Source organism: Egretta garzetta, unplaced genomic scaffold (genome assembly GCF_000687185.1).
Source record: "Egretta garzetta isolate BGI_Z169 unplaced genomic scaffold, ASM68718v1 scaffold425, whole genome shotgun sequence".
Lineage (NCBI taxonomy): Eukaryota > Metazoa > Chordata > Aves > Pelecaniformes > Ardeidae > Egretta > Egretta garzetta.
This window is the reverse complement of record NW_009259796.1, coordinates 4,731,979-4,759,667: the sequence shown is the minus strand read 5'-3', so window position 1 is coordinate 4,759,667 and position 27,689 is coordinate 4,731,979. Positions and strand designations below refer to the sequence as shown.

Genomic DNA, 27,689 nt, shown 5'->3' with positions numbered 1-27,689 from the left:
TAGTTTGTAAGATAAACTTGAGAGAGTGAATGTTGTCCAGAACACTGAATCAGGCTGCTTCATCAGCTAATGCGGTGTTTATCTCCTAATCTCTCATTTAATACACAAGGTACAACTTTTTGAAAAGAAAACAAAATTACTGGAGTGTTCAGACAAGTAATTTAAATAAATGGAGTTTAAATCTGTTTCTACTTGGATTAAGTAAGAAATTTTGTTCTTGGAGAAGGAGGAGAGAAGATAGTTATAAAAGCTATAATGCAGTAAAATATTTTATTGCATGTGTGGGACTAGTTCAAGCTTGCACTTGAAATGGCAGTGTTGACTTCTTAGAAAACTATCTTGCACTATTATCCGTCTCAAAAAAAATTTCCTAAAGAGTGTCATTTTCCTATTAAAGAAGCAAATTCCAAAGCCTAGCCCAATTTCTAAAGAAAATTTATAGTGTTTATAGCTGTGATGAAGTGGGTGTGAAAAATGAGACTGAAGTATTGATTTGGGGCTTAGAAGCCAGATAAAGGAATAATTCAAAACCAACCACACAGTCCTTTCTCTGCCTTTGGTACTTTGATAAAATCTTGTGCCTTGAAGAACCTGATGCACTGGTGAGGATTTGGCATTGCATGGACTGCCTCACTCAGCCAACACAGGGTCACCTTCAGGCGGTATAAGAAACAGCGCAGTAATTCTACAGCTGCTGCTGGAGAGCGAAAGGAGTCTTTAGTAAGGAATATCTCTTGACTTTTTATTTTATTTTTAAAATATGTCATCCTTACTTTGTTTTACTCTTTCTTGCAAGTTATACAATCAAATTTCCATAATCTTTTCTTCCCTAGTCATAGGACTGTTATATTCCCAACTTAATTCCCAGTTTCATGTTATAAGTACTCTAGATAAAATTGTGACACTTATTCAAATTCTTAGAAATTGATCTCTCGGTCTTCCTTATCATTTTCACCCCTTTACATCCCTCAGCATTTAATTATGTCATGGTTTAACCCTAGCCAGCAACTAAGCCCCACACAGCTGCTCGCTTGTTCTGCCCCATGGGATGGGAGAGAGAATCAGAAGGGTGAAAGTGAGAAAACTCGTGGGTTGAGATAAAGACAGTTTAAGAGGTAAAGCAAAAGCCACGCACGCAAGCAAAGCAAAACAAGGAATTCATTCACTGCTTTCCACGGTCAGGCAGGTGCTCAGCCATCCCCAGGAGAGCAGGGCTCCATCACGCATAACGGTGACTTGGAAAGACAAAGACCATCACTCCCAATGTCGTCCCCCCCTTCCTCCTTCTTCCCCTAGCTTCATACGCTGAGCATGACGTCATATGGCATGGGATATCCCTTTGGCCAGCTGGGGTCAGCTGTCCTGGCTGTGCCCCCTCCCAGCTTCTTGTGCACCTGGCAGAGCAGGGGAAGCTGGAAAAGTCCTTGGCTGGTGTAAGCACTACTTGGCAACAACTAAAATATCAGTGTGTTATCAACATTCTTCTCATACTAAATCCAAAACACAGCACTATGCCAGCTACTAGGAAGAAAATTGACTCTATCCAGCTGAAACAAGGACAAACTCTTTTTTCCTCCGAGGACTTACTGTGGCTCAGTTTTTCTCATGAACAGTCACACTGAAGTCAGTGGGTAATAGTGGAAGGAGTCAAGACATGCAAAAAGACAGTGCTTTGGTTGCTCATGAAATGGGACAAATACTTGAGTCATGAGGAACTTTTTAATTTAAAGAGACAGTCATACTCAACTGAAGTCCAGCATATTAACTTTTAATGTAAAATAATGGGCTTTTTTATTTTAAAGCATATGCAGTAACAATGTCAGCACTTGTTTTGCCTTATTTTCTTTATTGTGCACAGATTCTCATGATGACTTTGCAGGGTTTGTGCCAATGTGTTTGTCAGCTAGTGCTATTCCCCTTTGCATTGTTTCTTTGATAATGAAAATAATAGTATAATGATCGTAAACAGTTTGGTTTTTGAAATCCCATTAATTCATCAATGTTGATTTTTCTAGATAAAATTCTTTAAAATAAATACAGTTTTACATTGGAATGATTTATTTTGGAGGGGAGAAAAACAGTGGTAGTGTCTAATGACAAATGTAAACATCTTTGTCCTGGTTCCTACCAGCCTGGGTGTTGTGTGTATTGCTCTGCTATTTAAAGTTCTCGATTTTTTTTTTTTTTTTTTGATTTTTTTTTCTTAAATTTTTTTTTTAATTCAAACTTATAAAGTAAGAAAGATAAAATAAAGGAAATATGATTATTGACTGATATATACAAAGAAGAAAGTGTTATTGAGAAGTCTTTTAAATCACTGTATTTTTTACTTGAATATTTTATAATATTATATATTATTATTTAAATTGAGTAACTGTAGTTGAAAAGGGCTTTTAATACTTTGCTATGGAGTAAGAGTCACATGAACCAGATGTCTTAGGAAGTAATTGCACATTAAATAGATTTGGTGACTTCAAACATTTGTTACAGCACCTGTTTAAATGCTAGAAGGCCTTCATGGCAGGTTTTGTTCAGTGTTTTTTTCTTGTATTTTCTTCACCTATAGCATAATTTTTAAAGGGACTGTGTCAGGTCGTATTGAGAGTTTCCTTGTTTGCAAAATGGCAAAATATTACTGTTGTTCCTCTAATACTAAGTGTAGCCTTGAGGCTCGCTCTCCTTGCTGCTGTATAGAAGTGCAATCTTTCGTTTTGCCTGATTTCTTGACAATTTTCTAGTGCATTTGCTAGTCTGGCAATATAGAAATTTTTTAAATCTTAAAATGGTTCAGTAAAATACAAATGTGAAGATTTTTCTATTATTGAAAACTTACACAAATCACTATTTAACAAATGTTTATATTTGGTCATTTGATTGTCTCTCCTTTTATCCATCCTCTCCTGTGTTATTTATCCTTATGTGTACATGCCTGTGTGTGCATCTTGTGCAACAAATGTATAACATGATGGCAGACGTCTTGAATTCTTACACCAAAGTTCTATTTCGGGATTTGTTTTGATTTCTGTAGTGTATTTTTGAAACCTTTCCTTTCATTCCACTGAGCATTTTCTTAGAAGATGTAATAATTTTTTGAAGAGCTTTATTTAAATAGTTTGTTAATACTTCTGTCTTCATTTTCTGAAATCAATTGTACATAAAGTTCCAGTAGATGCTGGTATAGTATCTCTAAACCAATTTTGAAAGATAGTTTACCATTACCAGAATATTTGGTGTGGAGGGAGAAGAGAAGAAACTTTAAGGTTTGTGGAAATGCTGAATAAGTAAAGGAATACGCAGCAAGTTGCAGGGATTTTTGAATTGATCAGGCAGGATAATGACAGCATGAATTTAAACTGCAGTGTGTTACAGAAGTGGAGAGGGGGCTTTCTCTTTCTTTATGCTCTAGAAGCTATTTTGCTTCTCCTAGTTTAAAAATTGAGTAGCAGGCAAAATCATCTTTCTATAAACTGTCTGCATGAAAATAAGAACTTTCATGTTACTGACAAAGTTCAGCCTATTAGCTGTTATGCACAACTTTGTGTAGAATATCCAAAACACTCTTTAAATGCATGCCTGTTTAGGTTGTGAAAAACTGCTCTTACTTAAGAATTTCTGGTATGAATAATTGCAATGAAATCCTGAAACTTCTGAGAGTATTTTAAAGCCAGGTTAGTTGAATTTTTTTTTTTTTGGAGATTTAGATGCTCGAAGTTGAATATAATTATAAAATGTAGTTAAATGTTTATTATTTTGTTCTACCTGGTTTTGGAAAATGCATGGTTTTGGTGGCTATGTCCACTCCCAGCTAGCTAGCAAGAGATCTTTTGAATGAAATTTTACTTTTGTTTGAACTGACCCATTCATACCTGGTTTTCATCTGTCTTTGTCATGTCCTTTGGTTTAACTGTGTTCTCCTTACACCCCAAATTTTTCCTCTCCTTTTTATTATAAACTCATGGCAGGGCCTGCTTGGTGAACTCATTCTGTTACAACAACAAATCCAGCAGCACGAAGAGGAAGCACGCAGAGCCGCTGGCCAGTATAACATGGGCTCTTCCCAGCAGAAGCGAAAGGTGATGGATTAAGGGACAATGTGTACTGTATTCACACTAATCAAATACTTCAGCCTTCTGTATTTGAGCTAGGAAAAAATCTAACTAATGAAATCATGAGCCCAAATAATTATTACAGCGAACTTCACTACAGGTGCATAGTCCTGTTTCAGTTTAACCAAATTGCATTTAAAGCATGGTGTTAAAAGCCGAACAAGTACTTTGTGTCACTTTGAAATTGTATGTTCTCTGCCTCTATAAAAATTGTTACTTAAACTCATTTTTTATGTATAAACTTTAAGGAAAGTATATGAATAAATGTCAAGTCTGTTTTCTCTACTGTTGCTTGCTTACTGTTACTCTGTCTTGTAAGAGTACGGCTATTTACAGGCAATATATCTCTGGGAACGTTTTTTCCTGCTTTATACTGTTACTGATCTGAAAATGAAAGCAGCTCTTTAAGAACAATTTTGCACAGACAATTAAATACTGCTGTTAATAACAGTCTCTACTGTATATTCATCAAAGGTATTCCTTTGTTTTCCCTCTTAAAGCACAGTTTATACTGATATGCTGTGGTTGTCAAACATTTGCACGTCACTTTACTTACTTAAATTAAGCTTTGATTGTTTTATTTACTATTACATGGTTGAGACTAATTGGAAATGTTTCCTAAATTAGGATATTTTAGTTGTCTAATCTGTTGCAGCCCCTAATTCCTAACCACATTGCATTGTTGGCTGCTTCTGTGTCCTCAAAAAATCTTTCTGATTACTCGTATTTTTCAACAGCTTTGGAATTGAGCACTGGATACAGAACTTTATCTTCTGTACATCTGAAGATAACTCCCACAGAAAGAGGAACACAGTAAATGTGAATTAAACTTTTAGACATAGGTACATAGCTGCAATTGTCATGCTTTTTAGTCCATCAACAGAGTTAAATCACTTATTCTCTGAAACTAAAATAGTATTTTAAATGTAAATATTTTACTTTCTTGCCATATTATTTTTTACGGTTTAGAGTTACAACCTCTGGCCACTCTAAACTGTTAATCTTCTTTTAATTAAAAAAAGGTGAAAGGAAATTTTTCCTCATATTTCATTTTTCAAATTTATTTAGTTAATATTCTTTCTGGATTTAAAATAACACTGATGTATTCTGTCCTCAGTTATGAATCCAGGCATTGTGTAACAAAAGTCAATGGAATGCAGTTATTTCAGATTATTTTTTCTCAAAAGGTGTCCTACAAATGTACTTGCATTCATTCCCATCCAGATGTGTATTTTAGTAGAGGAGTGAAGATGTCTTCAGTGGTCTAAATAGTCTCTATTTGTTCAGTTGCCCTTTTTTTTTTTAAATAAAGAGAACTTCTTCAGCCTCTGATAGATTGTGTATGGTTTGAGAGCGCTGAAGTATGGAATAGTGGCTTGAAGTTTATAATAAAGTATATGAAGATGTAAAAATTACTGGAAAGGCAATACAATATTTGATATATAAAAATGTATCAGCCTAATAAACACAATCAGGAAAAAAATACGAGCTTGATATTACACTTTTTTATTACTGAAATTCTACCTTGTCAGTACTTTCTTGCAACTAATGCTACAATTCCCAAGCTGTGAAGTAGCTGTAAGGTCTATCTTTGTAGATGTCATCCTGACCTCCAAGGCAGGTACTCAGTGTTTTCTGAGTGTTGAAAGTCTAACTGCCCTCTCATATAAAAAGCTTTAATTGAACATTCAAGTGTGCTGTTTGGCATACATGCCTAATGCCACAGAATGGGCATTGTTTGTCACACTTAATATTTTTGCCTGAAACAATTGAAAGAGATGGTAAACTATTTTCTTTTAATATCTTGGTATGAGGATATAAGTTAAAGATTCTGATCATTGATCCAAATTCTCCTTTGGAAAAAGAAATTGTTTCTGCCATTGAAATAAGTCATTGCATGCCCTTCTGATAGGGCATAAATTAAGCTTGTTTGTTTTTAACTGAGTTGGCTTGCTTGCATGTCTACTAGAGAACATGATTTTTTCATTTCCATTCTTGGAAGTTCTGTTGCCCAATTTACTTGTACATCTTCCATTTTAATTTAATTATTTAATATTAAATCTACTTCAGTTGTAAATTGAATAATAGTAAGAACTCTCACGAGCAGGAGAGGTTGTTAAAAACAAAAATATAATTGTTTCCTGTTGATTTCTTTGTCAGCCTATATTTAGCAGTATAGTGGATTAGTCTTGTATAGCTGCACTGTGCATGGCTGCTGCTTATATGCATTTTGGCTGGGCCTTTGTGTTGTCATTTATATTATTGGAAATCATTGTAGTTCTTCTGTAGATGATCAATTTAGAATGATTTATAGTGTGGTTAGCGAAGATACAAACCCAGTAACTCTGGTTTCAAAGGTACTGAGTTTTCAGAGGCACATACTTATTTTATACAATGTGTGACAAAGGTTGCTGGAAAGCAACTGCTGTGCAAAATGAGGAACTGTAAGGAGCTTCTGGTAGCCTTAGTGAGCAGGTATCTGCATCTTTGTGCTGGAGCCCTTGATTAGAAATGCCCCTACAGTTTTCTTTTCTCAAAACTCTTTATGGTGGCAATGGGGAAAGAAAGAGGCATCTTGATGTACAAACCATGCTGAACAGGATTAAACAAATATTGATATGCCTAGAGAGAGAGATTTTAATAGTTGCTGGGGTTTTTTTGTGAGTAGAAATCATAGAGCAGTCATATGTGACTTAGTACTTCAGTTTATTGTGATACTTTTAGCTTTTCTTGGCAACTTAAAAATTTTTTAGGAATCTTATGAATTACATCTTCAAAATACTGCATGTACTAACTACAGCTAAAGGTTCAAAGCACACCTGAACCAAATGCTGAAGTGTATACATCATTCTAGAACTCTGTTATTTTTGACACAACTTAACCTAATTGTCCTTGTTAGAATTAATCATCTACTGCTAAGTGATTCTTTGCTTCAGATCTTGCAACATGTAGCTGTGTGCGATATTTTTGCTTACTGTGCTTAACATAAGCATACTGTACATAAAAGACAGTGCCCATGTGGTTAGAGGCGATCTGTGTGTAAGTGTATATGTCGGAGAGGCATCAAGGCCCCAGGAGCACTTACAGGAGCAGCTTGCTTAAGAGCAGAGAGCAGGAAAGTGTTAACTGCTTCGAAAATCTGCACTGTGTGGAAACGTTTTGTTTTCCTTTTCTTTCCTTTATTTTCTTGCTTCTTCTGACTCTCCACACCATTCTCTTTGCCCTTCTATTTTTATTTTCCCCTTATTTCTCTGAGGTGTTTAAAGTGTGTGTATATGTAAATGTGTACTTACCTATACCACCCTGTGGCTGCATGTGTCAAGTTGTTTGTGTGCTAAACTAACACTGTTTCTGATGCACTTTTGCTATCACTGAACTAATTAACAGAAACAAAAAGGTTCCTCTTTGCTGTTCATGAATAAGAAAATAATGGGTTATAGATGGAAGTGTCAGCTTGGATTGCTTTCTCTGAAGTGCAGGCACAGTCCTGTATGTTACAGCTTCAGTAGCTAAATAATATCAATTACTATGAATAACTGTGAATTTTTTTCTTGTTTAATCTGTAACAGCTGGTGTGAAATTATAGTAACTAAATTGATTTGTGTCTAAATGACAGCTGTCCTCTGCATGTTTAGATAATACATTTTTTCTGATATGAAGCTAATGAGTTGTAAATGTCACATAAGCTTTATTGCGAGCTTTATTTAAATATTGAAGCTTTTACCTCTATGATTCTTTCAGTAATTGTTTAGATTATAGTTTTTTTCTAAATTTAGTATTTCATCAGTCAACCATTATATTTTTTGTTTGTAAATATTTACATCATGAATTTGTATTGCACCATTTATGCTTTGTCTTGCCTTTAAGTTATTAAAAAGGGATTGCTTTAAACAACTGTTTATTACATCTTGCTGAACGCGTTTTAAGAATATTTTACTAAAATGGCTCTAATTGCCTGATCTTATTACATTTGTGCCTTGAACTTCAAAATGTTTTGTATTATAATATCCTGATTTTTTCCAGTGATTAATGTAATTTAATTCTAAAATAACCCTTCAAGACTGTCCTCACTAATTACAATTTATGAAGTTGTGAATGCATGTTTAAGATTATAATTCTGAAAAACAAATACGAAGAAAGAATCTCATTGAAGCTTCAGAAATAGTGAACATTCACCTGAAAGTAGTTTCTGTAGCAAGCAGGGCTTTTGGTGATTGGATCCCATTAGGATCATGCTGATTCATGAAATGAACATACGAGATCCTGAGAGTTTGACCACTGAAATTGCATTTAGGGCAGTGGCCAGAAAACTCTGAGCACCATATAGAGTTTTCTCTTCTTTAAGCTCACTTTCCTAGTATTCAGTCTTGAAGGGCTAACTTCTGCATTTGCATGTACTGGAGTTTAGATTTATTTTTTTTTATATGAACCTCTTGTTGCAGATGGAACTTTCCATCAACATTAAATCTCAAATGCTGTTTGAATAATTTTACTTGCTTTAAAATGCATGTAAAGTCAATTTTATTATGTGGAATGGAGCTTGCAGTTTATGATTTGGTTACTCACAGTGGATAAACTAACCAATGTCTTAGTAGCCACGATTATTTTTCTTTGTAGGTTTCTGACAAAGAGAAGATTGATCAACTTCAAGAAGAACTTTTGCGGACTCAGGTAACTTTTCTGAGTTACTGATGTCTTAAGTAGCGATTTATGTGCAGCAGGCTCAGATTTACTAGATAAAAGCACACCTGAAATAAAACGTATTGGGGAAAATGCAGTGCTTTTTCTATTCTTTGAGTTAATCAATATGGAGTTGACTGTGGTGACACAGACCAAAGGTCAATCTAGTCTGTTCTTTCTCTGACAGTGACTGACAGAATGCATGAGGGGAGTTTAAGAATAGGGCAAATGTGTAATCATGCTTTCCCAAAAGACCTTCCTTGCCTTCAGTGCAGTATATTTCTGAAATGTAAAGTTAGCCCAAGACTGTTAAATAAATACAGAGGTGATATTCCAGTTTTTAACTTCTTATGCATGCTAACTTCATTCCTAACATTCTACAGTTCTCTTTTATAACTTCAATGCTACTAAATATATCTGTGATGTCTTGTATGTTTAAATGGCACATTTGTTGCAGAAAGGATATAAGTTTACTTATTAAGGAGTTATATTTTAATCCTTTAATCTAGGAAACATCATTTCTGATAAAGAAAAGAAGCTTTTAAGTGCACTTGCTGACCAAATATCAGGGGCCCAAGAGGAAAAATAGACATTATATGGGATATGTAGGGCGAGACGTTCAGATTATAGTACAGTGGCATTCAGGAAAACCAAAGTATCTTCTTTGTTTTTTTCTGTCTAGCAGTGTCACTGCAATTATTTTTCTTGAGTTGTATATAAGCCATGCAGTGTTCATTAAAATCTGTTCTGTGAAGCAGTGAGCAGTTCTTTCAATGAAAGCTGTTTCTATGATTGGACTATTTGTTGTAAAAACTGCTGTGTACAGATGAAAAACTTTTTCTCTGCCCTTTCTTTGGCACCTAAAAGAACATTTAATCCCTTTAAGAAACAGAGGATGGTGCTGCTCAGAATGATGTCCTTTAAAAAAAAAAAAAAATCAAAAAGTGAAAATTTGAACAATAATGACAGCTATTGGTAGGAAATTGAACAGCCAGTTCCCACTGACGTTAATTTCTATCTGACTGTGTATGTGTAGCTCCTTTGAGAATGATGCTAGTTTAAGTTGCTTAAAGATGGATTTTTGTATCCCCAACTTTGAACACTGTGGTCTTGGTAAAATTTTTTGAAGCAAAGATGTGTTGCCAAAAAAAAAAAAATTCTGATAGTCATCTTTTGATGGTCTTGTGTGTTAATAAACTGTAGTGGTTACAAAGGTTTCTATATTTTTGAAAGACTTGCCTGAAGTCTGGTGTATTTTGCATAGGTAAAACTTTGCTCATGTGAGCGTACTGTTTCTGTAATTACAAGAGTATATTTGTACCATTGTTTTGTAGCTCAAATACCAAAGAATGCTTGAGCGATTAGAGAAGGAGAACAAAGAATTAAGAAAACTGGTACTGCAAAGAGATGACAAGGGAATTCATCAGAGGAAGTTAAAGGTACTTATGTATTACAAATCAGCATAGAAATATAATTGTGCCATATTTTCCATGATACTATTCTAAATTGTAGTTTTTAATTTGTATATGAGCTTTCAACTTTTGTTATATTTATGCTAATTTTTTTGACGTTAATGCTTTTATACATCCCTTATTTTAACTATATAAATTTTGAAAATGGTTCCAATTGAAGAGCACAAAGGGGTTACAAGGTCTAACTGAGTAACTTACCAAAGTAAGTGGGAAATGTGGATTGGGTTTTTGATGTAGCTTCACTGTGTTTGCTAATAAATGTTTCCAACTTTTCTTACACAGGCAGTCTGATACTTTTGTACTTTGTCATGGGTCTTGCTGAGTTTGGTAGGAATATAGTTACAGGGTCAGGAAACATCTTTTAATGCCCCTGTATAAATGCACAGAGATTGAACTAAGTATGCTTTTACTTTTGTCTGACAATATCCTGAGCATTCTGGAAACAGATGTTATCTGCCTTTCTCTGCCTCACTTGCTAACCACTATGGATCTTCCTCTTTCCTCTGGGAACTGGAAGACAGAGTTCCTAGTTTTACAGAATGAGATTTATAGCTCTGTACCCTTCTTAATGCTTACTGTTTATCATGCTGAAAACGTAAGTCTAGATGTTTAATGGAAGAAACTTAATTCAGCTTCTTAACTTAAAAGCTGTGAAGTCTGAGCGCTGTTATTCTCTTATGCTGTACATAAGAGCTCTAATTTTGCTCTTTCAGCAATATGAATCTGCAACTGTAATATTTTCATCCACTGAAGGAAAGGGATGACTTTACTTGGTATTGTACTTCATAAAACAGAGATCGGTGCTGCAGTATAGACAGTTTAGGTTTCAAACCATCAGGAGAGAATAAACACATTTTTACAGTTAAGTTCACATAATATACAGATGAAGTAGTTTGAAACCCAATCTTTGTTCTGCTAATTGGCTGTGCTTTCTCTCTACTTTTTTTTTGTAGAAATCCTTGATTGATATGTATTCTGAAGTACTCGACATCCTGTCTGATTATGATGCTAGTTATAACACTCAAGATCACCTACCTCGAGTAAGTAGATAAAGAATTCAATTCAAATTCAGCTTTTTACTGAAACACCAGTCTTATAATTGAATAGAACACTTAATTATATTCCAGCATAATCCAGAGCTAGTGTTAAACTATATTCTTGTAACTCCAGGGTTTTTGCTTAAGACGTTCTCCATTTTAAATGCAACAAGAGAATTTTGAGAATAGCCAATGTAAATATGATAGGTCTGTCTTGGCTCATAGATAAAACCCTATCTAGATCCAGATATTGCTGCTGTGCTCAGCCTTTCATTTTAAATTATATCAGTGAGGGCACCCCGGCCTTCTTGGTAGTTTAAAATGACTACTGTTTCCTGGTGTGTACCAGCAGAACTAAGAAGGTAAGGTGCCCTGGGTAATGTCCCACAGTAGTGCTGTTGGATGAGGGAGTGATAGAAGGGGCTTGGCTAGCCTGACTGCTGGTGTAGGGGAGAGCTGGGAATGCTTCCTGCTTGCACAACCACCTGTAGCACTCATGGCTTCTATAGGGATCCAGTAAGATGGGGAGGTGACAGCAACTACATCAGAATTCAGCCTTCTCCAGGCAGAAGCAGCATCTACCAGATGAGTAGTCTTCAGTGTTTTGCCAAGGAGAGAAGAACTGCCTGCCACAAGAACAGCAAGCCCTTCCTCTCTTCACTGGGTGGCCTGGCAGGTTAGGCCCATAGGGTGCTTTGTGGACTGTGCTGTCTTAAGCACAAGTCAATTTTTTTGCATGACTAAAAGTTAGCATTTATTTAAGGACTCAATATTTAAACCAATGCATTTATTGTCAAACGTAGTACAGCCAGTGTTGACACCGATTAACATCTTTTTAGTCAGTTTTTGTCTAAGCTTCCAAAATGTCCCGCTAAAAGCCAATGGCTGTTTAAACTTTCACTTTAGGTGGTGGTGGTTGGAGATCAAAGTGCAGGAAAAACTAGTGTGTTAGAAATGATCGCTCAAGCCCGCATATTCCCTCGAGGCTCTGGGGAGATGATGACACGTTCCCCTGTTAAGGTAAGAAGCATCAAAATTTCTGAATCAGCATTCTTGCTGTATTGTTCTGCATCTGATTATGCCATTAATTGCAGTATATGTGAACATTTGTTTATAAAATGGCCTCCAAGCAAGTGAGTTGTTGCAGTCAATGACAAAACTTCTGCAGGCCTATATATGCTCCATATATACTATCAGGGTAGTAGTAATTCCTACTAGAGGTAGTCCTGTGCTAAATAAACATTAGATATAGTTGTATGTCTGCAGTGGGAAGTATACATATGCTATGTACTTCTCAAGTTTCATAGAATGTTTTGGGTTGGAAGAGACCCCTAGAGGTCATCTAGTCCAACCCCCCTGCAGGAGCAGGGACACCGCTAACTAGATCAGGTTGCTCAGAGCCCTGTCCAACCTGGCCTTGAATGTTTCCAGGGATGGGGCCTCCACTACTTCTCTGGGCAACCTGTTCCAGTGTTTCACTACCCTCGTTGTAAAGAATTTCTTCCTTATATCCAGTCTAAACCTACCCTGCTACAGGTTAAAACCATAGCCCCTTGTCCTGTCACAGCTGTCCCTACTAAAAAGATTTTCCCCGTCTTTCCTATAGGCCCTCTCTGTTAGATTTACCATACTTTCTCATATAAGGCTTTTACCATTTAGGTAACTCTTAGTGAAGGTCCTCACCATGTGGCTTTATTCAAAGACAGCTCTCGGGAGTTTGATCTGACCAAGGAAGAGGATGTAAGTATAAAGAAGTGACTGGAAGTTAATGTGACTTCTATTAATTCTCTGAAAAAAATTCTGTCTTTGTGGGCTGTTAGCCCCTATTTAATTAGAGTGAAATATGTTTAATGGGGCAAGGTATTATATTAGTTACTAAATGATGCCATAATATGTTTTTTGGCTGGTACTGAAGTGGGTAAAACATAGGAGGAGCTTTTTTGGAGTATGCAGGTAATCTGTCATTTAGTGCCCCATTTACGAGACTTGTTATTCAACATATATTTGAGGCAGTATTTATAAACAGATCTTAATCCCTAAATAAGCTTTTCTACTTATGTTGGTGATGTTTCTTCTATCATGATTATAAGGAGTTTTATATTTGATATTTTGCTTGTCTCAAAACAGCTTGCAGCTTTGAGAAATGAAATAGAAATCAGAATGAGAAATAGTGTGAAAGAAGGGTGCACTGTTAGCACTGAGGTAAGACTTGTCACGTATTTAGTGGCAAATATCTGTACATGTATATTTTTTGTAGGTATTCTTTAAATAGGAGATTGTGGTGAATCCAGTTTGTGTATATGTAATATTTTGCAATGTGTATTTGGACTGTTAAAATCATTTTTATGTCACAGTTACATGCACATAAAATTGGCCTTCCTATTTAAAATTACAGGCTGTTGCTGGTTTAAAGTATATGTGTGTGTAAATACATGTTTACATAATTTTATATATGTGTGATTGTGTATGTAATTACATTCAAAGTAGGTGTGTGTACAAACCTTTAATTTCAGTTTTACTTTACAGACCATCTCCTTAAGTGTGAAAGGTCCTGGTTTGCAGAGAATGGTATTGGTTGATTTACCTGGAGTCATTAGTGTAAGTATGCAATTAAAAAAAAAAAAAAAAAAAAAAAAATCTTAAAGATATGTAAGTGAGGTAGTGTTATTGGTGAGAACATTAGCTGTTGTTTTTCTTTTTTACATCTTTGTTTTCTTTTTTCCTTTAAATGTATATCTCCATACACGTATTAAAGACTGTGACATCAGGTATGGCTCCAGATACAAAGGAAACCATCTTTAGCATCAGCAAGGCCTACATGCAGAATCCTAATGCCATCATCCTTTGTATTCAAGGTAATAAGAGTCTAGATGGCTATCCAGCTGGCAGGATTCTTTTATTTTTTTAATTCTGATTCTTATGTGACTCTGGGGACTCTTGTGATTATATTTTTTTTCCATTTGTGGTAATTTGTATAGTGTGCAAAACAGTATGTGTGGAATGTCTATTTATAAGTTACGGCACCTTTGGTATCTGGCAAAAAGCAACTTTTTGATAAGAGTTTTTATCATTCAAATAATATTCAAGATTTCTTCAAAAGTGTTTTTGGAGGCAACAGACAATAATAGAGATTAATATTTTGAGCAAGCTGGTGTTGTTCAAAATTCATACAACTACAGGGTTTTTTTTATGATACGGGGAACAAAGAAAACGTTCACTGTGTGTGCCCAGAACTTGAATATAGGTGTGATTTTGCTGTTTTTAAGTTCTAACATGAAACTTATTTGATGCCTACTATATCTTCAGTACTTCATGTTAGATTATATTGTCCCCAAAATACAACTTTGGTTTTGTTTATTTTAGATGGATCAGTGGATGCAGAACGCAGTATTGTCACAGACTTAGTCAGCCAAATGGATCCCCAAGGAAAAAGGACAATTTTTGTGTTGACTAAAGTTGATCTTGCTGAGAAAAATGTGGCTAGCCCAAGCAGGGTGAGTTGAAATATTTTTCCTATATTGTGATGGCTAAAGTCACATATGGAAAAGTACTTCAGATGCTGTCAGAAATACTGGACCTCACCTACCTGTTCTAGATGGTTTTGGGTGCTTATTTTTTATTCAGTATGATTTTTTGGGATGGTGGTTGTTTTAATCTCTCTCAGGCTTTGCTTTTAGTGATCAGCTACATGACTTAGTCCCAGCTTGGCTACAGCTTGCTGTAATACTGATTCCTTTTATGAAGGTGACCTGAGCAAGTTCCGTTTCCTGAGAAGGCTTTAGGATATTCTGGGATAGGCTTTCTCACTTTATTTTGTGTTTTGCTATGTTATGCCTTATTTGTTTTATGCTTTTTATTTTTTTGCTTTTAAATATCAGTAGAACTTACAGTCCCGTGACAAACTGCTTCTTATAGTAGTCTATGCATAGATACAACTGGATCTGGCTTTAAAACTGCGCCAAAGGAAAGAATGTCTCTGTGCAAAGTTAACGATGCTTTTTTTTAATCTTTTATTTTCACAGATCCAGCAAATAATTGAAGGCAAGCTATTCCCAATGAAAGCTTTGGGTTATTTTGCAGTTGTTACTGGAAAAGGTAAAGAGAGCTCTGGCTCTGCTTTATTTTCTCCTCAATAGCAGAGAAAACTGTCTGAATGGAACTGTTGCAGCACTCTTTTCTTTCTCCAGGAAACAGCAGTGAAAGCATTGAATCTATTAAAGAATATGAAGAGGAATTTTTTCAAAATTCAAAGCTGTTGAAGTATGTTGCTATTTATTCCCTCTACTAAAATGAGCCTGTGTTAGTAAATGCTAGCATCAGTTTTTCTTGTTGAACTTCAAAAAAAGAATTGTAGTGTGGAAACACTATTTGAAATTTAATCTGCTTAAATGAAGTATCTTGTTGAGGTGATTAAGTTAGCCTGGTTTCCTAATGCTTGCTGTAAGTCAGTGGAGACAGGCAGGCATCTTCAGGCAGCAATTGATTCTGCTGCAGTTCTGAGCCTCTCTCCAGTCCATTGGCTCTAGTTTTGTATCAAAAATAAAGGACTAGGGAAGTGATTGTCCCCCTGTATCCAGCAATGCTGAGGCCACACCTCAAATACTGTGTTCAGTTCTGGGCCCTTCACTACAAGAAAGACATTATGGACCTGGAGCGTGTCCAGAGAAGGGCAGTGAAGCTGTTGAGGGGTCTGGAGCACAAGTCCTATGAGGAGCAGCTGAGGGAACTGGGGTTGCTTAGCCTGGAGAAAAGGAGGCTCAGAGGAGACCTTATTGCTCTCTACAACTGCCTGAAAGGAGGGTGTAGTGAGGTGGGGGTTGGTTTCTTCTCCCAAGTAACAAGTGATAGGACAAGAGGGAATGGCCTCAAGTTGCCCCAGGGGAGGTTCAGATTAGATATTAGTAAAAAGTTCTTCACCAAAAGGGTTGTCAAGCACTGGAACAGGCTGCCCAGGGAAGTGGTTGAGTCCCCTTCCCTGGAGTTATTTAATAGATGTGGTGTTTAGGGATGTGGTTTAGTAGGTTAACAGTCGGATTCGATGATCTTAAGGGTCTCTTCCAACCTAAATGATTCTATGATTCTGTAAGTTCCCAGCCTATGTCTAGGCACTTGATACAGCTGGGAGGAGTGAATCCAGCCCAAATATGAGTTGTAGTGCCTCTAAGTAGCAGTCATCTTGGTGTGACAGTGGTGTTGTGTTGAAAGGGTTAACTTTTGTGTTCTGCTGGAAGTTCATTGAGCAGAGTTTTGATTTCACAAGCTTGTATTTCTCAGGAAAGTAAGCTGCATGGTCTTTGGGAGTGCAGTACCTGCACTGCAACCTCTAGAATACAAATTTATTTGTGGTGAGGTGTTTTTGGGTTGGCTTTTTTCCCCACTTGCTTTGGTGATCATCTGCACTGAGTATTTTGGAGAAAGAGAGTGGAATTTGGGCTAGGTGTGCATTGACATGTTTTTCTCTGCTATAAAAAGCAAAGCTTTATTCTTGTGAGGAAAAAAACGGGGGCCAGAAAGCCTGGGTATACATAGAAGAATTTCCTCTAGCTGTCTGTCTTTACAGGACATGCATGCTGAAGGCACACCAAGTAACAACAAAGAACTTAAGTCTTGCAGTGTCTGATTGCTTTTGGAAAATGGTGAGAGAGTCTGTGGAGCAGCAAGCAGATGCTTTTAAAGGTAGACATCTTTTCAAAAAACAAGTGAAATGGCAACTTGCTGTTAAACAGTTAATTCTTCCACGCACATAATACCATTTTGCCAGCACGCTTGGGCAATTGTGTTTTATATGATCACCATTTCTCATTAATTGATAATTGCCCCAGTTAATCTTTGCAAAAACACATTAAAAAATAATTCATGGTATGAAGGACCCACTTGCTCTAAAAGCCAAAAGAGTAAATAAACAGAGTTATTTTTTTCTTCATAGTTTTTATGGGTAAAACACATTTCTTCCATTGGATTCAGATGTTGTTTAAAATGGCTTCCTATATGAAGATACAGTCTGATCAGCCAGGTCAGGACTGGCTTGTACAGAGCTGGAAGTTGAATGGCTCTCTTTCCACTACATTTTTTCAATGCATGAATCCTGCAGTTTGCAGACATAATATCTTAAGTGTAAAAAGCAAAAACCTTTGCTCGTTTGCAGAGGCCCTTAAAGTTCCTGGAGGGGTTTGTCATAAGCAAGGTTTGTGGCAATTTCAGTAGCTGCTAAATTTTTATCATAGTCATGGAGTGCATGTAGACAATTAGAATAAAGGCCTTGTTTCTGATTTTTGCAGCCACACGTTTCAATCTTGAGACTGAATGGAAGAACAATTACCCCCGGTTGCGAGAGCTCGACAGGGTAAATTACACTACTGCTTTAATTTGTGTGCTACAAAGCATTGAAGATTATGGATTAAAATTTATGCCATTTGGTCTCATTTGTAAAGGTTTCTTAAAGTTAACATATAAAGTACTGACACTTTAAAATTGTGAGGTCAGTATAAATTATTCTAGGGAATAAGAGATCTCTGTTTTATGAAATAGTGTGCTTCAAAATTGTGTTACTTCAACACTTAGCAAGTCCTTTGCTCTTCTGGTATACAGTTAACTGACCAAACTTGCCCACAGGAATAGGTCAGTGTTTCTTTGTGATCATGAGAGAACTGGCAAAGAGAAGTTACTTCCCTGGCATTTCAGACAGAGTAACAAAACAATTATGATCCCATTTTCTAATTCTTTTATAGAGATCCTGAATATTCAAATGCCATGCCTAGCCAGAGGTATGCAGGAGATGGGTTGGGAAGATGTATGGGAAACCAGGGTAGCTTATGACAAGCACATACGTTGTTCAGAATGTGACCAGAAGATATCATTTTAGGCTTAAAGGCCATAAGAAAAAGTTTTTGGTTTTTTACTCTTTGTATGAAAACATGATCAAACTATACTTAAAATTTTATTATTTCTTTTTTTTTTTCCTTTTGCGTAGAATGAACTGTTTGAAAAAGCAAAGAATGAGATTCTTGATGAAGTCATAAGTTTGACTCAGGTTACACCAAAGCACTGGTATGGCAATTTTTTTTGCTTTTTTTTTTATTAACTAGCAGAAGTTTACTTCTAAAATATAAAGAGTTTAGTAAACAAAATTCTCACATATAAATAAGAATCTGTTTTTCTTAGGACAATGTATTATTATCTCCTCTGTGTCTGTCGAAGTAGTCTGTTTATTATTCTGAATCTGCAAATACTTATATAATCCCTCGAGAAAAATTATACAGTGTCAGTTTGGTTTGTTCTGGTTTTATGCAGTATAATGAACAATAGATATTCCTCAAAAATGAAAAGGAACAGTCAAAGATGTTTTCAGATGTTCACTTGAAGTATGAAGCGGGAATTCCTCTTAACTTGATGTTTGGGAATTATCATTCTGCATATCAAAATAATACATATGATATAGGGAAAAAAAGAAGTTTTGTATATCTGTGAATCAGAGATTTGGAATTATAAGGATTATGTAATTCCTGATTGTAAAGAGCTGATCTGGATGTTTGAGAACTTAATCCTACATGTAGATCTTGGTAGCCTCAACCAAGGAGCACCATACTACGCTGCTGTACTTTGTAAGGCAGACGTAGGTGTGAGAGAGAGCTTAGCCTAAGTACAGTGTAGCATCACTACAGTAAAGCCACCGTAGATGCAGGCTGAGACTAACCAACGTAAAGGATTACTTTGACAGCCTGTGCCACAACTGAGAACCACGAAAAAAAGATTTCTTTAATGCCTTTGCCTTCAGTGAACTGTTACTTGTTTACAGATTAAAAACCAAGATAAAATATCTGACTCTTAATGACATTAGAATAATTCTGGGCATGTGGATGAGTTCAGTGGCAGTGTAGGCAGTGTATTAGTCTGAAGTTATGTTCTAGTCCAAACATAACACAGGTTTGCCATTTTGGTGTTTGCTGCTGTTTGCTGTGTGTGTCTGGAGTATTGGATGCTGGAGTACCCTGGCCTGTGTCTAGTCTGCTTCATTTTATGTTGTGGATTGGGTGGGTGTATGACATGAATGTTTCTGTGCATTTCTTTTGAAAGTTTAAATGTAGAGGTGATTCTAGTTGTATAACGTTTAATGAGCTATAAAGTAGAACTGGAAACCTAAGTCATGAAAAAATGCTTCTGTTAGCCATTATATGCAGCCCAAAAATAGCAGTGCATTTGATGAATGCAAATATTTCTATCCTGTTAAAACTTTCATTGCTTCCAATTAAGCTTGATTGAATTAAGCAAAGCAAAAGTGTATTTTTATTGACACATCAGTAAAGAAGGACTAAGCTTTGCATTTGTTGTTAATCAGAGGACTGCCCTTCTCCTGCAGTGTATTTGTAAGTGGTAAAATCCACAAGACAGTTTCCAGCACACCCTGTAAGTGAAATTAATTTGCCACATCCCCAGTTCTTTTAATGGTGATCAAGAATAGTTGGTCTTTGTTTGAACACTATCCAAATCATCCTATTTTGAACGAAGTTTTTTAAGGAAAACATGTTTTACTGGTGGCAATATTAATTTTTATTTATAGTGAATTCTTTCAACATTTAAATGCTTGAGTTCCTTTTAATTTTGTATAAATACTTTTGCTACCCTAAATATGCCAAAGATCTGTTCCAACAGTAAAAAAACTAGTGTCTTTGGTCCTCATTTATACTGGTATATCAGAGGACCGCTTAAAAATTTTTTTAAATCTCAAGGATGCTTTAAACACAAAAGACAAATTCTCAATTATACCATTGTTGAAACAGGGGGAGGACTGATATTTATTGGAAGTTCTTCAGTTCTTTGTCCACAGATGGCCTAGTTAGAGTAGGGGCATTATCAGTGATGAGGCTTGTGTCCTCAGCTTCAGCCCATTTGGAAGAAAAGGGCTTGGGTGAATCTGATAGAATTGTACCACCAAAAAAAGGCCGTTTTTTATTCTTCAGCACTTGCTGTCACCATTCTACCATATGACCTGTTGGTAAGCTGATTTAGCATATTGAGCTAGAACAAAATTAACCTGCAAGAAACCCACAACCTGTACTGGAGCCTGTGGCAGGAGCGTGACTGCCTTTGTGGGTACCGGCTGCATGTCATGCTGGCTCAGCTGAGTTGTCTCACTGCAGCTGCAAAGTTTCCTGAGTAGGTTTATTGTAATTTAAAAAGGTTAAAGTTAGATTGCTTCCATTGTTACTTCTTGAAATGCATCATAAAGAGGAAAGTGGTGCTTAGTTTTATAGTGACGTGAGGCACATTTATATAAAATGTATGTCAATATACATTTTGGTGAAAGTTTGGACCTCTCAACTTGCTTTATTGTTGTCAAATCTGAGAATAATCAATGAAAATCCAAAATGGAAAACTACAGCATGTTCCAACAAACAAATCAGAATACTACAGAAACAAAATCCACATGCTTCTTTAGGAGTGTGGACTTGAGACAGATCACTTCCATATTTTACAGTCTGCCCCCACCTGCTGTGCACATGCACACACAGCTCTGCATGGTTATAGTGGTATAATTAAAGGCTGCAAGGAATTGTTGTGCAGTGCAGTGGCAGCCATAAGAATCGTAGAAGCCAACTTCTGAAGCTGCTGAAAATACTGTCTATTTGTGTCCTTAGTTCCGAGTGGATTTTGGTTGAAGTTGTGTCCTGATGTTAAGGAGTATTTCCTGTATTCTGTAGTCTTGTTTTCTCAGCGTAACAAATTGAATGTGTGCTTGTTAGATACTTTTGTATTGAAAGCCACCATATGTGTTACAACGTTCTATTTTAGGGAGGAGATTCTTCAGAAAACTTTATGGGAGAGGGTGTCTACTCATGTGATTGAGAATATCTACCTTCCAGCAGCACAGACTATGAACTCGGGGACATTTAACACCACTGTGGACATCAAACTGAAGCAGTGGACTGACAAGCAACTGCCTAATAAAGCAGTAGAGGTGAGAATTTAGTTATTTAAAAACATAAAAAAATATTTCAAAGCCTGTTTAAATGAAAGCATAGCTCCAGAGAAAGAAAGTGTTAGTTTGAAGGGCTGATTACAGTCCTTACCAGCTTGCATGTCAGAAAAGGCTAGCAAGATATTGATGTTGAGAAGCATATATAGCAGGAACACTTTATTTTGCTCTTCTGGTGAATTTTCCCTATTGAAGACCAAAACACCCCTCTTTAAAAGGTTAAACAAACCCATCAAGCTAGGTATATTCATATTTAATAGATTTATGCAAGTTTAACAGAATTCAACTTGCTACAACATAGCAAAGTTTAGTGTTGACTTCATTAGTAATGGATAAGGCAGCAAAGGAAAAGTCAATTACTTTTATGCTTGTACGTTGTTTTCAGAAAATATGCAAATTTTTATACTTGCAAGAATTGTCATAAATGTTCCTTTACCAGCTGGCACGTGGTGTAATGGTCCGTTTCAGTAGGTATTGTTTGCTAACTTTCTAGGTGGCATGGGAGACTTTGCAAGAAGAATTTGCCCGTTTCATGACAGAACAAAAAGGAAAAGAGCATGATGATATCTTTGATAAATTGAAACAAGCTGTCAAAGAAGAAAGTATTAAACGACATAAATGGAATGAGAGAGCAGAGGATAGCCTGGTACAATGTAGTGGGGTTTTCTGCATTGTTGACTAAGTGAAATCTTTTTACTGAAGTTCCCTATCCAGTATTTTTGCCACCTTTTAATGTAATCATAAAATGATAGGAAGATATATCCATCTCTCCTTTCCTATATAATATTTTAATTCAGTGTTTCTCAATTCATTTTATTATTACCTTTTGTTAATTATTGCCCTAAATAACATGTAATAAAATTGGTTTGGTTGGTTCAGGAAAAAGTCCTCAATAATCCACTGGCTGCCCAAGGACAGCATTGTGAGAATTGTTTAGCATCAGCTCATTTATTCTGTTTTGTTATAGCCACATAAAAATAGCAGTGTTTCATTACCATCTTCATAGATTCTGTAAGACACAGATTTCATATTGCTTGCTGTATTTTTTTACATTATTTATGCTAGGCTATAGAAGAGAGTCAAATTAAGGACATAAGAAAATATTTTCAGCAGTGCTTTGAAAAGGTGCCTCTTGAATAAATCCTGTGTGCCCAATATATGCTGGTTTTATAGACATCAAAAAATGAAGAGAAGTCAGAAATCTTTTTTTTACTAAATCCTCAGTAAATGATTTATTGTATGCTAAAATGATGTTCTGTTTTGCAGCGAGTGATCCAGCACAATGCCTTAGAAGATCGGTCAATATCTGATAAACAGCAGTGGGATGCAGCTATTCATTTTATGGAAGAGACGCTCCAAAGTCGTCTCAAAGACAGTGAGTTGTGTGAAGTATTCCACCCTTATGTGCTTTTTTATCTGGGCCAGTTTCTGGATCTACTTCACTTGACTGCAGCGTAAGCTTTTCTATCAGCACAACTGAGACAGTGGTTGTCTCAGTTGGTACTGATACTGATAGAAATGTTTAGCAAAATACAGCCTCACAAGCTAGTACTCTTGCAATGAGGCAACTGAAAGATAAGTGATAGATAGCTGTAGAGTCAAAAAATGGTACAGACACACAGGTAGAAGGGTAGAATAAGTTCAGGGAAAGTAGTTGGTCCATTTATGGTTATCAAGCATAATTAATTTTGATGCAAGTTGCAACAAGGTAAGATTTTTAAACCCCTGATTTGGAACCTAGAGGGCTGTCCCAGTGGAGGGGTGCTATGGTTTTTTATATACTTCCTTGAACTATCTACCAGTTTGCAGTCACTTTTAAGTATTAGTAAAAGTTGTTGACTGTTGCTTTAAGTAAAAGACACCCGACTTGACTCATTATGGCATATTTTATGGTCTTGGGCATAAAATGTCCGTTCTTGATCTTGTACCTAATTTTAGAACTATACATTTGGCTGGTTATATATAATTTAAGTGACACTTAACATCATGTTTCCTTTTTTTAGCTGAATCTGTTATTGAAGATATGGTGGGTCCAGACTGGAAAAAAAGGTGGTTATACTGGACAGGCCGCACCAAAGAACAGGTAAAAGGAGAAAAAAAAAGTGTAGTTCACTACTTTTAGAAGACTTTGATTACTCAGTAAATTTTAAAAAATACCAACCTTCTTCACACTATTTAGATGACTAAAAAAAAGAAGTTACTTTTAAATACTTCACAATTACTATTCATTGTTTTAAGTATTACACCACGGAGAATTTCATACACTTTTTTCATATTGCAGATATATCTTGGCTTGTAAACTGTTTTCCATTCTTCAGCTGAATTGCATCTTTACTATTATGCCATTGACCTGAATACTAAAGTTCTTCCAGTAGAAAGAAATTGATGAAAACAGGGTGGAAACTGGACTATTCTCTTCTGTACTTTCCAAGCATGCCTTTTAAGCAGAAGTCACTTGTAGTTTCCTATCATGCTTCATTTGGACTTAATTAGTATGTGATAGCATTATCACTGGCATTCTAGTCACAGTTGTATCTTCCAATTGACTGTTTTCATCACAATCTCACTTGTCATTTGCTCATAGCTTTTGGAAATTTCTTTTGAATTTAAATAGCACCTTCCGTTCAATGCCCAGAGATGATGGGCTTTTTATGTTACTTTTTCTAGATATTTCTCAAACTGAATCATACTTTAAAGAAGTAAGTAGAGTTTAAAAGAATACAGTAGAAAGTAATTGTTTCAGAGGAAGGAGTTTTACAAGTCAACTGTGTGCAGCCAGGTATGGGAGAAAGGCAGTGACTTCAACCTATCTTACTTGACTTTAATGAACAGCAACTTAAAGGTATGAATCCATGGAGACTTCTTGCTAGCTGTTAGGCAAAAATTACAATTCTCATCAGTGTCACAGGTGATATGTGAATGTGAGCCCTGCTAGTGGGTGTTCATGGAGGGGAAAGGAGGCTAAGACCTATGGGGTTTTTTTCTACCCTTCTCTTCCTCTTCTGCATTTCTGTGCATAATGAAAAGAAAAAAATATGAAAATTTGATAGTGAACTATCCATTTAAAAATACTGTATTTGAGATGTCTTTGCACAAATACCCTTTTGAGTCACATAAATAAAATAGTTAATAGTGTCAAAGGTATTTTCTGTTCTGGCTTATTAAGCAGGTAGACTGTTTATTGAGGAGGTGCTGATAATCTTTTGAGTCTATAATAATCAATTCTAACTAAGCATTCTTAACCTAGAATATTCGTAACGAAACAAAAAACGAACTTGAGAAATTAATCAAATGCAATGAAGAACATGCAGCTTATCTGGCAAATGATGAAGTGACGACTGTCAGAAAGAATCTTGAAGCAAGAGGAATAACAGTGGACCCATGTCTGGTAAGCTGCAGAATTGTAACAAAACATATGGAAGCCCCCTGTGAACATTTGATGTTCTTTCTAGATAGCATACAAAAGACTCCATCTAAATACTGAATTTGTAATCCAGATGTTTCCAAATTAATTACTAAATGACTGCTTGCACGCAGTTCACTCACTTCTGTTGGCTGTCAGACAAATACAGTATAACACTTCGGAATCTGTCAGTTTAGATTGAAATCAGAATGCTGAGCAGATTTTCTCGCCTTCATTATGACAAGGCTTGTTTAAAATTATTGTTCAGATGTTACATAGTGGAATCAATGCCTTTGTGAGCAAGATACAATAAAAACATATTGTGCATTCCTAAGCTTTCAGTGTGGTTGTATGTGCAGTTTGAAGTTCATAGGTACAACGAAGAGAGGGAAATTTTGTAAAAATACTTGGAAAAAGGCAGGGGTTTTTAGAGAGACCTGAGGGAATGTATTGTACATTTAAAGTGTTCTGGAAAATGATTTATCTCATTGCAGTGTAAGGCTCTTAACGGTAATTAGACCTTTTATCTAATTAAATGTAAGATTTTAAATAAGTGAGAATTGAAACATTAATAAGTAATAGATGTAGATTTCATTTAACAGTGATTTATTTTCTGCAGTAACTTTGGCTACCTTTTCAACATTAATACATGTACTTATTCAAGGTAGAAGAGTTATTTAAATACCTGCTGCCCCTTTCCTGTACAGCACTTACCATACCTTTTTGTAAAGGTCAGAGTAGTGATCCCCATCCTTTATGTGAGGAGACTGAGTGCAAACTGAGTTTCCTTTATAGCTAAGCAGCTGGTTTTCTTAGTTTTATTTTATGGTTTTTTTTGAAGAGACGTATCTATATACATATTTAATTTTGAAGAACTGGAACATAAATAAGCCTAATCAAGAGAAGTTACAAGTGTTTGTTTACATAAGACCCATTAAATATTCCTCTATGCTTTAATCTGGTTTAATTGATAAATTAATGGGTACCACTCAAAAATGTATTCTCAGTGTTAATGTGAAGATTGTGTGAAGCCAACAGCAGAACAACTTGTCCTGTTTTGTAGTATATAATTTCAGTGTATTTTGGCTGCAGATAATATTTTTAAGCATTCAGTTATGTTACAAGCATGGAAGAGTAATTTTTTTTCTAAGTTGACAATCTGTAATGTTTGCCAGATGTAACTAACACATTAATCATATCCCAGTTGCAGACAAACTGCTGAGAAATATTTAAAAATATATTACATGATAGCAATAGTGGAATTTAGAGTTACATTTTAAAATTAAATGTGATCATTAAATTATGCACGATAGTGAGTGTATGTATTTAGTCAAATCTAAGTACTGTTTTCCTAGATTAAAGACACATGGCACCAAATTTATAGAAGATATTTCCTGAAGACTGCTTTGAACCACTGCAATCTCTGTCGAAGAGGCTTCTATTACTATCAGAGGCATTTTGTGGACTCAGAGGTAAACTGAAGAACAGATACACTGGTGTTTTGCCTTAATTCCATCTCAGTTGAGAAAAAAAAAAAAAAAACCCTCTACAAATACTTTAACCTAGCCTAACCTTTCTTTTATATGCTTTAGCTTGAGATAGCTGCTTATCTTAGATATGTTTTACAGGAGGCTTGTAATTGATAAAGTGCCATCCTGGTGGTAATTCTATAAAATGACCACTAGGTATCAACCATAACCTAACATCTGTTATTTATCAATGTGTATTGAAAATACACTGTTAAAAGCCGTATAAGAGTACAGCTATTGATATCTTCTTGGTGTCCATTTCTCCCACTTTCCCATTGATATTTATTTACCTCACTGATACGAAAAATTCAGAAAACATGAAGTAAGGGGTTTTTATGGGATAAGTATGATAAATAAGTGTTTAGAGTTAATGCTTGGAACCACATGTGATCAACAGAAAAAAGAAAAACATAAAAAACAACTATGGAGCTTACAAACAGATCTTTTAAATAACTTCCCAGTTTCATAAAGCCAAGCTTGTGCAACAAATGACAGTATGCATGAAGTCACGCAAAGTAAAGAATACATAGTTTTTCTTACCTTTTGTATTTTAAATTGAAAAGAAATTACTGGAAAGGTAGAGCTCCTCACTCTCTGGAGTTTTGTTTTTCTTTTTAATGAGAAACAATGATCCCCAAGGAGCCAGAAACCTTTACTACTGCAAAAATACCTTTGCCTGTAAGAGATAACAGAGGATGAGCTCGTAGAGTGGAGGGCTGCCTCTCAATGACACTTAGCCTCCTATTCCTGTTACTGTCTCTTTAAGGTCTTCTAATGTGATGGTAGTGCTCCCTCCTGCCATTCTTGCAGGTGTCAAAGCTGTCTCTTTTGTTGTTAACAAATACAGCCCTTGGCCCAACACTCTTCAGAAGTGTTTGTCAGGCAGGGAGTCACAATATGGACTTCAGCTGTTCTCTTTCAGTGTCTTTGCTATGAATAAGTGTGGTAGTTCAGTGAGCTGGTTATACTCACCAGCCTGCATATAGTGTGTGAAAATTGTTTTTCGATCATAGCCCTTGATATGGCTCTTTTGTTGAAAATAGTAGATATAAAGGGGATGCAGTGTATAAAATAGGGCTGACCCAGTTCTTGAGAAGTATTTTTGGTGTGTTTCCTTGTTACAATAGTTACTCTGTGGGAGTTTTGTGCAAGATCAGGATATGTATGCATGAGTTTACAGTTGCTGCTAAAAGTGTCAACAGATTCTTGTAAGTGTAGGATGTTTGCTGGACACCAGAGGTCTGACTTTACAACTTCCCTTGTTTCAGCTTGAATGTAATGATATTGTCCTCTTCTGGCGAATACAGCGAATGCTGGCAATTACAGCAAATACACTGAGGCAGCAGCTTACTAACACTGAAGGTAAGGGTCATAGTAAGTTGAGGTGTTTGAAACAAAAAATGATTTAAAAATTTTCTAGTGGTGTTCTAGCTATGTGTTCCTTTCATGCTTAGCATGGCTGACTGATTTTTTTTTTTTTTTTTTTTTT

At 35.9% G+C, this 27,689-nt stretch overlaps 1 protein-coding gene across 7 annotated transcripts in view; it reads left to right on the top strand.

Annotated features, from left to right (window-relative positions):
• OPA1 (OPA1 mitochondrial dynamin like GTPase) overlaps positions 1 to 27,689 on the top strand; it is a 54,785-nt gene that overhangs the window by 5,700 nt on the left and 21,396 nt on the right. For 4 of the 7 annotated variants that reach the window (XM_035895256.1, XM_035895255.1, XM_035895251.1 and 1 more), the window contains 22 exons: positions 3,963 to 4,073; positions 8,724 to 8,777; positions 10,121 to 10,225; positions 11,212 to 11,298; positions 12,202 to 12,315; positions 12,955 to 13,035; positions 13,423 to 13,497; positions 13,822 to 13,893; positions 14,051 to 14,150; positions 14,659 to 14,789; positions 15,318 to 15,390; positions 15,483 to 15,555; positions 16,856 to 16,971; positions 17,574 to 17,638; positions 18,266 to 18,342; positions 21,085 to 21,250; positions 21,762 to 21,914; positions 22,535 to 22,643; positions 23,272 to 23,351; positions 24,516 to 24,656; positions 26,027 to 26,143; positions 27,469 to 27,562. In XM_035895256.1, coding sequence (XP_035751149.1) covers positions 3,963 to 4,073; positions 8,724 to 8,777; positions 10,121 to 10,225; positions 11,212 to 11,298; positions 12,202 to 12,315; positions 12,955 to 13,035; positions 13,423 to 13,497; positions 13,822 to 13,893; positions 14,051 to 14,150; positions 14,659 to 14,789; positions 15,318 to 15,390; positions 15,483 to 15,555; positions 16,856 to 16,971; positions 17,574 to 17,638; positions 18,266 to 18,342; positions 21,085 to 21,250; positions 21,762 to 21,914; positions 22,535 to 22,643; positions 23,272 to 23,351; positions 24,516 to 24,656; positions 26,027 to 26,143; positions 27,469 to 27,562 — 2,194 coding nt within the window. The remainder of the gene's footprint in view (positions 1 to 3,962; positions 4,074 to 8,723; positions 8,778 to 10,120; positions 10,226 to 11,211; positions 11,299 to 12,201; positions 12,316 to 12,954; positions 13,036 to 13,422; positions 13,498 to 13,821; positions 13,894 to 14,050; positions 14,151 to 14,658; positions 14,790 to 15,317; positions 15,391 to 15,482; positions 15,556 to 16,855; positions 16,972 to 17,573; positions 17,639 to 18,265; positions 18,343 to 21,084; positions 21,251 to 21,761; positions 21,915 to 22,534; positions 22,644 to 23,271; positions 23,352 to 24,515; positions 24,657 to 26,026; positions 26,144 to 27,468; positions 27,563 to 27,689) is intronic. The other 3 variants (XM_035895258.1, XM_035895257.1, XM_035895253.1) reach the window with 2 other exon arrangements.